This window comes from Primulina eburnea, unplaced genomic scaffold (genome assembly GCF_022965805.1).
Source record: "Primulina eburnea isolate SZY01 unplaced genomic scaffold, ASM2296580v1 ctg312_ERROPOS121453, whole genome shotgun sequence".
Classification (NCBI taxonomy): Eukaryota; Viridiplantae; Streptophyta; class Magnoliopsida; order Lamiales; family Gesneriaceae; genus Primulina; species Primulina eburnea.
The window spans coordinates 103,074-117,257 of record NW_027331138.1 but is presented as its reverse complement, the minus strand read 5'-3'; the positions used below and the strand labels follow the sequence as shown (position 1 = coordinate 117,257).

The window sequence follows — 14,184 nt, the reverse complement described above, 5'->3', positions numbered from 1 at the left end:
TCCCAATGACGATTATGACTATGATTAGCGTCCGGGTCCCCACAATGCAACTCTTCTCGATCAATTTATTCAAAAAATTAACTAATTTAGTCGGGACATATACCATTCTTTCAGTGAAGAAATAACATGAATTATGATTTATGATTTACAATACTTGCAGCTCGTACTTGTTGGGTATTTTGAAAAAAATGGACAAAATTTAAATTTTTTATGGGTCATGACTATCTATATAGCTAAGTATATTATGATTCATGAATAATTACAACTTGGGGTTGTTGAGTTTTTTGACAAAAATTAAACAAAATTTAAATTTATAAGTTATGACTATGTATATATCATGAGTATATTTTAAAAAAAAAATTTGACAAAAGTTTATCAGACTGCAAATACTTGAGTGTTAATGATTTGATTTGTTAGGTTTTTGAGTTCTAAGATGGATGTGTCTTATTGTTGATGATGTCTCGTTTCACTTACATATATCAGTTATATAATTTCTTATTGTTGGTGTTATCTCTTCCAGAGATCAGTATTACTCATTGATATATATATGATGTAGCTCGTTTACGATTTATCTAGCCAATCAAATCATACAGTATTATTAGCATTTTGACGCACAAGAATTTTCTTAAAAGTTCATGCAACCTAGTAGTATTCTCATATAACTATTTTTAATTTATTAGAGAATTTCGTATTATACTTTTATAATTTTCTTTTATGAGTAGGTCTCATGTGAGACCGTCTCACGGATCCTAATCTGTGAGACAAGTCAACCCTACCCATATTCACAATAAAAAATAATACTCTTAGGCTACGTTTGGTTGGAAGGATAGAGTAAACTAATGATTAGTACGTAAATGATAAAGAAAATGATTGTGATAGGATTGTAATATATGGTGTAAAATAATATTATGTTTGGTAAGATTTTTAAGTGTAGGATAATTTTGAATTTTTTGATGAAAAGACGAATTTGCCCTTTCCATTCGCGACGGCGACAGTGGGAAATGGTCTGCCGGAAAAGGTCGGCGGGTGAGAGAGCCTGAAACGATTGCCGGAACACCAACCAAACACACCCTTAGCATAAAAAGTAATACATTTTCATGGATTATCCAAATAAAGATCCGTCTCACAAAATACGACTCGTGAGACCGTCTCACACAAGTTTTTGTCTTCTTTTATTTTGAGGTTTGACTTATATTTTAATCAAAATAAACATCACTCAACGTTTTTATTTACCCTCAAATTCTCCTCCTCATTGTGATTTGGAAATTAATCTTTCAACCATTAAATAAAATATTTCGAGTTTTTATTTAATACGAAAATAGTCTAAAACCAATTTTATTAATATTTGCATGTCAATCGATTATGAAAATGGCGGATTTTACACACAATTGACTTTGAGAAAATCCAATAATAGAGAAGCCATCCCAAAATAAATGCACCCAAATATCGTGGCATCTCTTTGTGACAAATTCAAGAAAACTTGCAACATAAAAGGTTGACTAAATTAAGGCCACAACCCGATAACAATGTCCCACTCACACATATATATAAATTTATTACCAAAATAGCTTAAATTCGTATACATCATTTTCACATTTATTTTTTTAGCATACATGTCCAAATATGGTGCCGTGGAATTTTATATAATTTATTTTTGCAATCCAATGGTTTGTCATGTTATTATGTCTCATCTCTACGTGTTGATCGGATGGATTATTATTACCTAGATTTGGATTTCATTAAAAAAATATCATGATTGGATATTGAAAATCCCAAACAAATTTTAAATGCAGGTGATTGGATTGGTTTACTTTTTCCCATAAATAATTTTAGGGACTAACAAGTTTTATAATATAGTTTTCAAAGACTTGGAATAATATAATTTTCATTTTTTTAAGGAGGTCAAAGTTGGTGCTCAATGTTATTATAAATGCATGCCTCAATAAATTATGTGGATGGAAGCGATATTTGAAAAGTTTAAAAAAATTAGTTAAGGATGGATATCATCCGTTCGGCTATTGGAGTGAGATAAGATGATGAACGATGTATAATATATGGATGAAAAATTTGTATACATGAATAACATAATGATTTATAAGTTTAACCATTTGTGAAACTTGATACATACGTTAGATGAAATAAAGATTCGTAATCAGTCAATGTATCATTGTTAGTACCGAGCGATTAGCCAGTATCATATGAAATAAAAACCGAAACATGGGGAAAAATTGTTCCAACTTGATTCATTTTATGGCCACAGATTTCATAATAATGAAGCACGCTTTCATACTTGTCGAGGAAGGTGTGAGTAGGGGTGTGCATTCGGTCGGTTCGGTCGAATTGTCAGTAACCGAACCGAACCGAATTTTATTTTGATAACTGAACTGGCCGAATTAGTTTTAATAACCGATCATAAATTAACCGAATTAAAATCGATTAATTCGGTCGGTGACCGAATTAACCGATTTTTTTTAAAAAATAAAATTAAATATAAAAACATTAAAAATATTATAAATTATATAATAAATCTATTTTTTAAAAAAAATTAATTTATTATTCGGTTAATTCGGTTAACCGATATTTTTTTTTTTACGAAAACTGAAACCGAACCGAATTAACCGATTTTTTTAAACTTTCAAAACCGAATTTCTGAAATAACCGAACCGAATTTCCGAATTGGCTCGGTTCAATCGGTTATTTCGATTTAACCGAGATTTTGCTCACCCCTAGGTGTGAGTAGGAAGAAGAAGTTTGATTCCACACAAACAAATAACCTTACAGAAACGTGTTTTCAGAGTCAGATGTACTAGATCTAAAGCACTTATTTCCCCCACACATGAAAAATAATTGAAATGCTCAAATATTGATATGTAATCAGACAAAAAAAAACTAAATCTGTGGTGACAGGATTTCATTGATATTCGTCGTGTAATTTGTTCCACCAAATAGGCCTACCCGCTAATATTTCCAATGTAAAATAATTATCTAGTGATCTATTTTAATTTGTATCACGTTGGGGTGTAATAATTATTGCTATTAAAAAAACGGTTATACGGTTAAAAATATTTGCATCATACATAGAGGATGGTAGTTGACAAAGCTGGGTTTTTTTGTTGGACGTAACTCGAAGAGAGAAGACTCTCCAAAAAGAGACGTATGTTGCATAAATATTATAGTGGAAATCTTTTCATCTTCCTCGTGGTTTTTATCTTAATAATTTTTAGGGTTTTTTCACGTAAATCTCGGTGTCCAATTTATTCTTTATTTTCGGTGTTTTATTATCTCAAATTCCGCACGTGAGACCAACAAATGTATAATCCATCTATCTATCCATCACTCTTATAAGTACCAAGTGATTAGCCAGTATAATAATGAAATAAAAACCGAAACATGTTCCAACATTATTAATTTTATAGCCACAGATTTTATCATAATGAAGCACGCTTTCATACTTGTCCAGGAAGGTGTGAGTACCGGCCAAGAAGAAGAAGTTAGATTCCAAACAAACAAATAAGCTTACAGAACACGTTTTCAGAGCCAGATCTCCTCGATCTAAATCATTTATTTACATAACAGTGAGGAAAAAAGTTAGCAAATTAATTTGGAATTTGTATGGTTTTCAAATAACGGCGTGGACTATTATTAACAATATGAGTGAGTCTCATATAAGACCGTCTCACGGATCATAATATGTGTATTTTTAGTTGATATTTTAAGAACGCTTTTAATCAGTTAACTTTATCGTAATTAATTTTTTATAGAATAAACATAAATAGTTTTGAAAAAGAAACAAAACATTGAATAAATTTAATCTTTCAACAAAAGTAATAATAGTATATTATAGGATTTTTAAGTTGAAGATATTCGACTACTTCCATTTGACATGCAAAATCTCGAGATTAAAGCTCCATATAAAACTCGGAAAAAGTAATTATTTTATTTGAAAATAAAATAAATTTCTTATAGAATAAACATGTAAGCTTGTTGGGATGCAAGCAAAGTCCCACATTGGAAGATCTAGAGAAAGATCATGGGTTTATAAGATGGAATGATATCTCCATTGGTATGAGGCCTTTTGGGTGGTTTCAAAAGCAAAACCACGAGGGTTAAAACCCAAAGTGGACAATATCGTACCAGTGTGGAGATATCTGGATTCCATTGATCCTAACAAAGTTTTTATCAGTTATAAAAGCTAAGCTAATTTGATGGCTGAGTACTGCTAGATTAACACCAAATCATTTCTCATACAATAGGTCTTTCATGAGATGTCCAGACGTGTCATTCTGATCAATATTTATAATAATAAATAATATTTTTGACATAAAAAATAATATATATTTTTTAATCGAATCGGGAAGGAGACCTATATTACAAATTTGATTTGTGCGAGCTCAAAAGTCAAAATTCTTCAAGTGTACACCACGTGCAAATAAAGCTGATCGAACTGATCAAAAAAGAGTTCATCTTAGCTTTTAGGAAATACACATTAAAACTAAAATCTGGGAAAAACATATTAAAACATTTTTTTAAAAATAAAAATATAAGCTTTTTATTAAACGAGTTATGGATGGCAGATCTCACAGCAGTATTAAAATAAATAAATAATAATAATTTTATGTTTGTAATTTTTTAAATTTGGATTTTGGTTCACTATGTTTCAGAATTTGATTTTGGTATGGTAACTTTGAATTTTTCGGTTTTTTGTACTATTTCGTCGGAGTACTGACATGATATTGAAATAAAAATACTGACATAACAACAAAAATTGCTGACATGTTGATGAGAAATGCTGATATGTTACATACCATGTCAGCAAATGAATTAAAATATCTGAAATCTAAAATTTAATACATCAAGATTAAAGTTTGACAAATTAATGAATTATAAATGCAATACTAAACAAGTTAGCGAACAAAAAATTATTTCTAAAAAAAAAGGTTTAATTTGATCATCCCCATAAAATGTTGAATTAGTGAAATTGTAATCGTACATTTATAGTCGATTATTTCCGACTTATTGTGTTCATACATGCTTTGAACATATTCTAACCCAAGATCAGTCTTTCTAACAACAAAAATATTTGAGATGAATAAATTATATTCATATTTAAAATAATAAATAATAATTTTAATATAAAAATATAATATTTTTCATGAGTAATTCAAATAAAATAGTTAGGTCATAAAATTGATTCGTGAGACCTCACAGAAGTTGTTTTGTTCTAATTTTTAATATTTTGATATGTAATAGTTTTAAAAATGCCAATATAAAAAAATAAATTATAATTGGATATTAAATCTAACATATTTGGTACATAAACCACCAAAATATCATTTTAAAAAAAATACCATATTATATATTCAAATTAATGTATAAAATAGATAATAATAATGTCCGATGAATAAGAAACTTGCTGTGCTGAAATTTCAGAAAACGGTGACAGTATTAGCCGGCTGAGCCAGTGTGAAAGCCGGCTGAGCCGAGTGAAACTATCTTCGGCTACAAGACTGTCCGTGTATCGGGATAATAAAACATAAGCACCTTTAGCTTTCGGTGTCCCCACCTTACGCCAGCGTATCGTCACAATCAGTCACTATGACGTCACCTTCGCGCCTTCGTTTGTTTTTATCTTTTAACTTTGAATTACCGTTTTTACCCCCCTTCTAGAAAGTGAGGCTTTGGCTTTACTCCGACAGCCACATGTCTAAATCCTATCCTCAGTAATATATGACTTTCATTTTTAAACAAAAAAATATCAATATATACAAAAATAATTTAATTTCATTAGAAGGTAATTATAAATAATTGAGCTGATTATGACAAATTTGGTCATATACGTAGTTATCAAATTCAACCCGAATCCGTTCGAAACTTTTACAACTTGAATTGGATGGAACGGATGTCGAGATCCAAATTTTTTTATTGAACCCTCGATTGATTTTTAAATCTTTTTTTTGTCGAGGGAAAAAAGACCAATTCCACGTAAAAAAAAATAGGGAATATTTGTGTTTTAAAGGCAAAAAGTGAAGAAAAACAGTCATTGGGATTAAAAATATAAGAAATTATTGTTTGTACAAGATTCTTTGGGACCCAAAAGCAAAGGAGATAGATTAAATTAATGAGTGACATCATAGAATAGGGACATCACACGGTGCGGTGCCTATGCCAGCATAGGTCGAATTGGCTCCCGCTATTGCAATTTAAGATCTGATTACTACGATTATTATGGATAATTACTTTTTTTTTTAATTTAAGTGTAATAAAGAATGTCGTTATATATAATATAATATATATATTCAAATGAGTAATCTATTATTTTAATAAATATTACTATTAAATTTTACATAATTTTTTTTTTTTGAAAAAATCCATTATTTCCCGCTAATCACTGATTGCTACCTCAATTATTAGGCACAGGCAAAGTAAAAAAAAAATGAAGCCCCACTTTATCCTCCATGCTAGGGGAATGGTTTGTTTCACCCTGTCCGTGCATGTAGTGCTCGGATCACTCCACATGAGTGATCCGGGCCCACTTCCCTGTAAAAAAAAAAAAAATTGACTCGGAAAAATCCAAGTCGTTGGATCGACCTCTGCGGACACTGCCCATAGGGGTAGAGTCGCCCGAACCGGAATAGGAAATGGCACAAACGAAAGGGTAATTCGGCTTGGACGGGAAGCCCGAGCCGACGAAGCAGCTCACCTTATTACACAAATCATTTATTATACACTGAGTCGAGTCCACAGTCGAATTGAAGTTTAACCATGGTTAAGTTTTCCGTACATGTCTGCTCGACACGTGTTCCTAATTACGCGGTTTCTTCCACCCCTAGCAGTCCCCACCACCGCCTTATTTATTCACCCCCTAACCCCATCTCTTCTTCCCCATATTGCATTTTCAGCTTGATTTCTTCGTATTTTCTCCGCCCCATGTCCTGATTTGGCCTTCGTAGTTGGACTTAATTTGTGGGTTTTTTTACGATTTTGTACCTTTTTGTTTCTCGTGAGTGATGGAGCAGCTATGGCAGGTGCGCCCGGTGATTGGTGACGCTTGGATTTCGGACTTATTTGCCAAGGAGAATGAGACGCTAACTAGAGCTTTGCATAAGACCTTTGAGTCCCCGTACAGCGAAGAGTTGTTCCCTGCGGAAATGGTTGAATCACTCTTCGCCATTCCCGAAATGACACCCGTCACGACGCCCACGGTCTCCGGTGGATCGGAAAACGAAGCGCTCACCACCAAGCAGCGCCCGAGCATAGCTCCCACGGGTAGGGTAACAAAGAGGAAACCACGCGCGTCGAAGCGTGCGACCACGACGTTCATCACGGCGGACCCCTCGAATTTCAGGCAGATGGTGCAGCAGGTGACCGGAGTAAACTTCGGCGGCTTGAACGGGAATCTTCCTTTCCCACCGTTGCTGAAGCCTGAGCCGTATAGGCTGATGAGCCGAGTTAACCCGGGCATGGACTTGACCGCTGTTGACCCGTCGGCGTTTATCCTAGACGGCCCTGGTGGGTCTCTGGTTTCTCATCTCGCTCCTCCGCCGTCATCCACCGCTGATGGCGGAGCAGCGGCTGGGACTGGGCTTGACTTTGACTCTTTTTGTGGGTTCCCGACTCTGGAGTCCTGGAAAGTTATGTAATTTAGTTTCTTCTTTTCTTTTAATTTAATGCACTTTCTACGGGGAAGGCTAAAACGGGAAGATCTGTTCATACTAGCGGGGTTAATTGGGCAATGGCGTGTAAGAATGTAACGCTGTTATTTCTTTTTTAAAATTTTTTCCTTTATTTTTCATCAATATATTTGATGGAGATTTTAGTTATCGATTCCCCCGCAGTAGCTTTATTTTTAGTTTAATCGGATCAGATTTTAAATCTCATTTAATTGTCACATTGGATTCATAAACTAAAATAGAAAAATTTTCTATATATAAAAAAAATAAAGAAAATTTTTATTACATTCTATTAGTAGTTTGGCATCTTTAAATATAGGTAGCATCGACCTAAAAAATTCTGTCGACAGTCTCTACCACAAATACCATTTTATAGAATGAATATTTTTAGAAATTTTGCCACAATCCTATGTTTGGTTTCATTAGGGTGCTGCCATTCTTACAACATTTGCTTATTTTCCATCTAACAAAAAGTAAATGAGGATGTTGATGTTCAACCTTTTCTATATATTGTTCAATCTCATATTACAAATCCAATTGACGTGGGACAATTAATACACTTCTTTCATGCTCAGGAATAAACATCTGTAGCGTGAAGTTTACAAATGACACAATTATTGACAGAACGGGTGGTCCAACACATAACGGTTGAGTTAGGTCCAAGTCTCAATCTTAACCATATAAGATCAAACAGACGAGTGTATCTCATTAAGATCCGCTTTATTAATGTTACCCCTGAATAAATTTTATGGATCAAACTTCAAAATATTAAATAAAAAAACTTATATGGAATTTATCATCTCTCGATCTCATATACTACCATAGTGTTAGGTCGTAGGTGTGTTGGGTATGAGCTACGGCGAGCTATAAATTTTATAAGAGAAATCAGATTTCAATTTGAAATCTACAAATTTTGGATTTGAGTTTGGCTTATGATAGATAGGGTTTGACTTCAATCACAAATTGCCTTCGCCGAGATTAACGTTGGATTTGTCAACAGTCTTATCACTTAAAACTCGACATTCTTTAGTTTGCTAGTATAGGTCCGTAACGATAAAAAAAAAAAATATGTTGGATTTCGCGTGCGAATCGCGAATCAAATAAAACTGGTCCGAATTCGGTTCGAAAAGATCCAATCTTATGCTTCAATAAGTTGTGATCGGTAGATGAAATATAACCAACCTCGTATTCATGTTTTCCACCATTGTCAAACCCTTCTTGTATTTTTTAAGTCGGGAGGAAATCGTTACGCTTAAGTTTCGAAACCGAGATTTCATGTCAAACTCGGAATCTTTATATATATATTATTTGGTTATTCTTCTCGATCGTCTCTATTATGTGTGCGTAAATCGAAATTTCAAATTTGAAGTGGATATTATCTTCAAATGCTTTGAGAAGTCAAAAAGTATTATCGGAAGATTATTTTATAAATTTTATATAATATTTTATAGAGTATAAAATGAAATATAAAAATGTAGCACGTTAGGTACACAGAATTAGATTGACTTAGGTCTCTTGTTTTTATTATTTTTTGTCATATAGTTTCGATATGAACGAAGCTCGTGAATGCTTGAATCTACATGTTATATCTCTCTCCAAATAATAAATTAGATTTGATTTAATATTATTTGAATTGACTTGGTTTATAATATCAATGCTTTCTAGAACTCTAATTAATTCTCGTGGGCACAGTTTACTCGTGGTGACGTAAGCATGAAATATTGTTGACATACGTAGAGATCTTTTCTTTTAAAAAAAAATATATTATATATATTGTATAATATAATATAACTAAATGAAAGATAATTAGGTACTCCGATAAATACATTTTTAGTGTATACTTGAAAATAAAATATTGTTGACATATGTAGAGATCTTTTCTTTTTTTAAAAAAAAAATATATTATATATATTGTATAATATAATATAACTAAATGAAAGATAATTAGGTACTCCGATAAATACATTTTTAGTGTATACTTGAAAATAAAAACCAGACAAAAATTTGTGTGAAACTGTTTTACGGATCGTATTTTGTAAGACGGGTCTCTTATTTGAGTTATCCATGAAAAATTATTACTTTTTATGCTAAGTGTGTTACTTTTTTGTGAATATCGGTATGATTGACCCATCTCACAGATAAAAATTCGTGAGTCTGTCTCACAAGAAACCTACTCTTTGAACCAAAGCAAAAACTTGTGTGAGACGGTCTCACGGATCATATTTGTGAGACGGATCTCTTATTTGGATCATCCATGAAAAAGTATTACTTTTTATGCTAAAAGTACTATTTTTTATTGTGAAAATGAGTAGGGTTGACCCGTCTCACGGATTATGACCCGTGTGACGGTCTCACATGAGACTCACTCTTGAACCAAAACCCCCCTCTTACTGATTTTTTTTTATTTGACATGAATTTCATGTTTTTCGCGACAGAGGAAATTACCAAATAATAATCTTTTGTGACACGGTTTTTCGGATCTTTATTCGTAAGACGCGTCAATCTTGTTCATATTTACAATAAAAATAATAATTTTTCATTGATGACTCAAATTGAATATATGTCTTACAAAATTGACTAACGAGTCCGTCTCATATGAGTTTTAGGGATTACTAAAAACAAAGTCAAGCTTATCCTCTTTTTTCTTTAAAATTTTGGAACTCTCCACATAGTCATTAATTGTAATACAATTTTTCATATTCCCAAAATTGTCTATTCTAAAAAACAAACTCTATTCTAATATTATTTTAATTTTAATTAATAACTACATAAATTTTTAAGTAACATTAACATAACTTTCTATATTGAATGTGAAAAAACTGTCGCTACAAATTCTTATACGATATATTTACGATAAAAACATTTTCTTAAAAACGAAACCAAATATGTACAACACTCTCCAACATAAACCAATATAAAATAATATTATATATATATATTTATATGCACACACAATGTATGTGTGTTGAAATATAATATACATGATATATATTGCATCGTTACGGTCAGGGACGGAGCCACCCCAAAGGCCAGTCCAGACTACAATTTTGAGTTTAATTAGAAATATGGATTGAGCTTCTTTTTTTTTTTAAATTTTAGCCTTGTATTTTTAATTTATTAAAATGTTAGTCCAATTTGGTGGCCCATTCTTGAGGGTTTTTTCAGCCGCGGAAACAAGAATATAACTGCTAGTCTCGTTGGAAATTTCACGCAAAGTAATCGAAAAAAAAATTTCACGCTAGTCTCGTTCAGCCCAAAATCAAAAAAATTTCTGACTACGTCCCTGGTTACGGTTGATAAATATACTCCAGAAAATTTTGATGTCACGGTCCATTATTTTTAAAATATCTGAAATATCTCTATTATATTTATTATTTTATCTAACGATCATTCGTAAAGTCATTACACTAAAATAAGCAAAATATCTATCTAATTTTTAAAATATGCAACATAACTCAACTTGTTATAGATAAAGTGTTGTAAATGATATTGATATAAGATTTTCATTTTATCATGTTATTAACTATTCAAACTCCGCAATATACTCTATAAATATATGTCTCCGCTAATGAATAAAACATTTCTATTTATTCTCTCATCTTTATATTCTTCCCTGTATATATAATATGTTATTAGCACGACCTCTCTTCTGTCCTTGAGTGGCTATAAGGAACATCACCAAACTAGAATTTAAAACCAATTGACTTAATTGGAAAAAATTATTTTTCATGGATTTTGAATGTCAAAATCAACTTTGTCTCTATGAATTTAGGAGATAAAAAAAAAAAAAAAAACAAAGCATGCATGTAGGATTGTGCAAAAGCGCTCATTTATCTTCGTCATCATCTCAATAATAGATTAAAAGACAATTATCTCACTGTGAAAGAGCTAAAATGTAGTGACCCGTTCCAGAATCACCTACTAATCAAGCAATAAGCATGCAATTAACTTAATTAATAACAATCAGAGATAATTACGGAAAATGGTCAACAAACGATAGTTATACAACCCAAATGAAGTCCAGAATAACTCAGAATAAAAATATGCGGTACAACCATATCGAATCAAACAGTACTGAAGAACTAAACCAACCGGCTACTCCACGTCCTCATCATCCTCCTCCTGAGCCATCCAACCTGAGGCCTGCCCCGCGGGAATGAGGTGTCCAAGATAAACAAAACCGAGGACGTGAGCGATAAGAACGCCCAGTACAAAAGCATGAGTATACAAGCCTATATGAAATGCACATGCTATGATATGATACCAGGATAGTCAAGAAACAGGAGTCACAAAAGATCTCAACATGCTCAGTCTAGAGGCGCCAAGTGGATAGTGCCGCGCGGTACTCCTCTGGGTCACTGCATCCACTACAAGATTAGACGTGGACCTAAAATGTCCCGGATCACCGAAGCCCTCCGGACCCGTCGACCACTGTGTACTCTCGGTGTCCATGCGTCCACAAGACAGGGCTGAGCGGCCCCACAAGATATAGCTTATCTCGAAAAAGATACAGCTCAACAATAAAGGCTATCTCGAAAGAGATACGGCTCAAGATGAAATGCAACATGCAGCATAAAGCGTGACATAATAGCATGCATCATATGACATATATCAATGCAGCAAATAATCATGCAACACATATAAGAATGTATACTCGACCAGGATATCTCGGATAGTACTTTCGTACCTCTAGTAAAGCAATCCTAGTCCACAGGAAATCCTATCAATCGGGTCTAGTCCGTCGTCAGCCCTGACGATACTGAGCTCCCTGACTGCCCTTCTCGGACCGTCGGCTATGCCCGGCTGCTCTGTCCGGGCTGTTCTGTCATTCCCGGATTGCTCTTCCCTTCCCGGGCTGCTCTTTCCTTTCTGACTGCTCTTCCCTTCCCGGGCTGATCTTCCCTTCCTGGCTGCTCTTCCCTTCCCAGGCTGATCTTCCCTTCCCGGGCTGCTCTTCCCTTCCCGGGTTGCTCTTCCCTTCCTGGCTGCTCTTCCCTTCCCGGGCTGATCTTCCCTTCCCGGGCTGCTCTTCCCTTTCTGGGCTGCTCTAGAGAGCTAAAACTTGCATTTAAAAACACAGTACCCCATCCACAATGAGAAATCCCATGGCCTATTTATAGACCTCAGCCTGCATGAACGTGTCAACCAAATCCCATGCATCCGGACATCTGTCGCTAGGCAGCATGCACAAAGACACCTCACCTTACATGCATGAACATGTCAACCAAATCCCATGCATCCGGACATCTGTCGCTAGGCAGCATGCACAAAGACACCTCACCTTACATGCATGAACGTGTCCAACAATTACCATGCACTTGACACCTGCCCGGCAGGCGTGTCAACCAAATACTATTCCCGGGCTGCTCTTCCCTTCCCGGGCTGATCTTCCCTTCCCGGGCTGCTCTTCCCTTCCCGGCTGATCTTCCCTTCCCGGGCTGCTCTTCCCTTTCTGGGCTACACCTCGGCTTACTCACACGAACTCTAAAGCCAAATTACACATGATTTACTTAATTAAAGATACTTAATCATGTTTATTTTAAATAAATAGGATTCGGGCTACTACATTCTCCCCCACTTAAAAAGATTTTGTCCTCGAAATCAGACTAGAAGAAGAATGAAATGAAATCACAGCATCGATAAAACATCTCAAATACTGTTGAATACAATCGATGTTTGGTTTACAACGAAACACACACATACATCCATAGTACAACTCAAAAGAGCTCTGGATGCTCTGAACGAATATGGCTTTCTAACTCCCAAGTGGCTTCTTCAGTGCCTCTGCGTTGCCACTGAATTAAGACAAGAGGAATGATCTTATTCCGCAACACCTTGTCTCTGCGATCTAGAATCCGAACTGGTCGTTCCACGTAAGACAAATCCGAATCAAGTTGAACTTCAGAGGGATGTAAGATGTGAGACTCATCTGCTACATATCGTCTCAACAAAGATACGTGGAACACATCATGAATACTTGATAGGTACGGCGGCAATGCAAGTCTGTAAGCCAAATCTCCCACGCTTTCCAATATTTCAAATGGACCAATAAATCTCGGAGACAGCTTACCCTTGAGACCAAATCTCAAAATCCTGCGAAAAGGCGAAACTCGGAGAAACACTTTCTCACCTGGCTGAAATTGAAGAGGTCGACGCTTGGTGTTCGCATAACTAGCCTGTTGATCCTGAGCAATCTTAATCCGCTTCTTGATTACTGCAACCTTATCAATAGCCTGCTGGACTAACTCCGGTCCCTCAACATGTCGTTCCCCAACTTCGTCCCAGAATAATGGAGTACGACAACGTCGCCCATACAACGCCTCAAATGGTGCCATACCAATACTACGATGATAGCTGTTGTTGTACGCGAACTCAATCAAAGGCAAATGATCATGCCAAGCGGTTCCGAAATCCATAACACAAGCTCGCAACATATCCTCAAGTGTACGGATAGTCCTCTCTGACTGACCGTCGGTCTCTGGATGATAAGCCGTACTCAAACTTAGTGAAGTAC

General features: G+C 34.7%; 1 protein-coding gene across 1 annotated transcript; it reads left to right on the top strand.

Annotated features, from left to right (window-relative positions):
- Positions 1-6,888: 6,888 nt before the first annotated feature.
- Positions 6,889-7,877, top strand: LOC140820941 (calmodulin-binding protein 25-like). The gene has a single exon (XM_073181327.1). It carries the CDS (start codon positions 7,008-7,010, stop codon positions 7,638-7,640), a length of 633 nt encoding a protein of 210 aa, XP_073037428.1. The 5' UTR covers positions 6,889-7,007; the 3' UTR covers positions 7,641-7,877.
- The last annotated feature ends 6,307 nt before the right edge of the window (positions 7,878-14,184 follow it).

Coding starts and splice junctions, on each gene's coding strand:
- LOC140820941 (XM_073181327.1), top strand. CDS start 7,008: ATGGAGCAGCTATGGCAGGTGCGCCCGGTGATTGGTGACGCTTGGATT.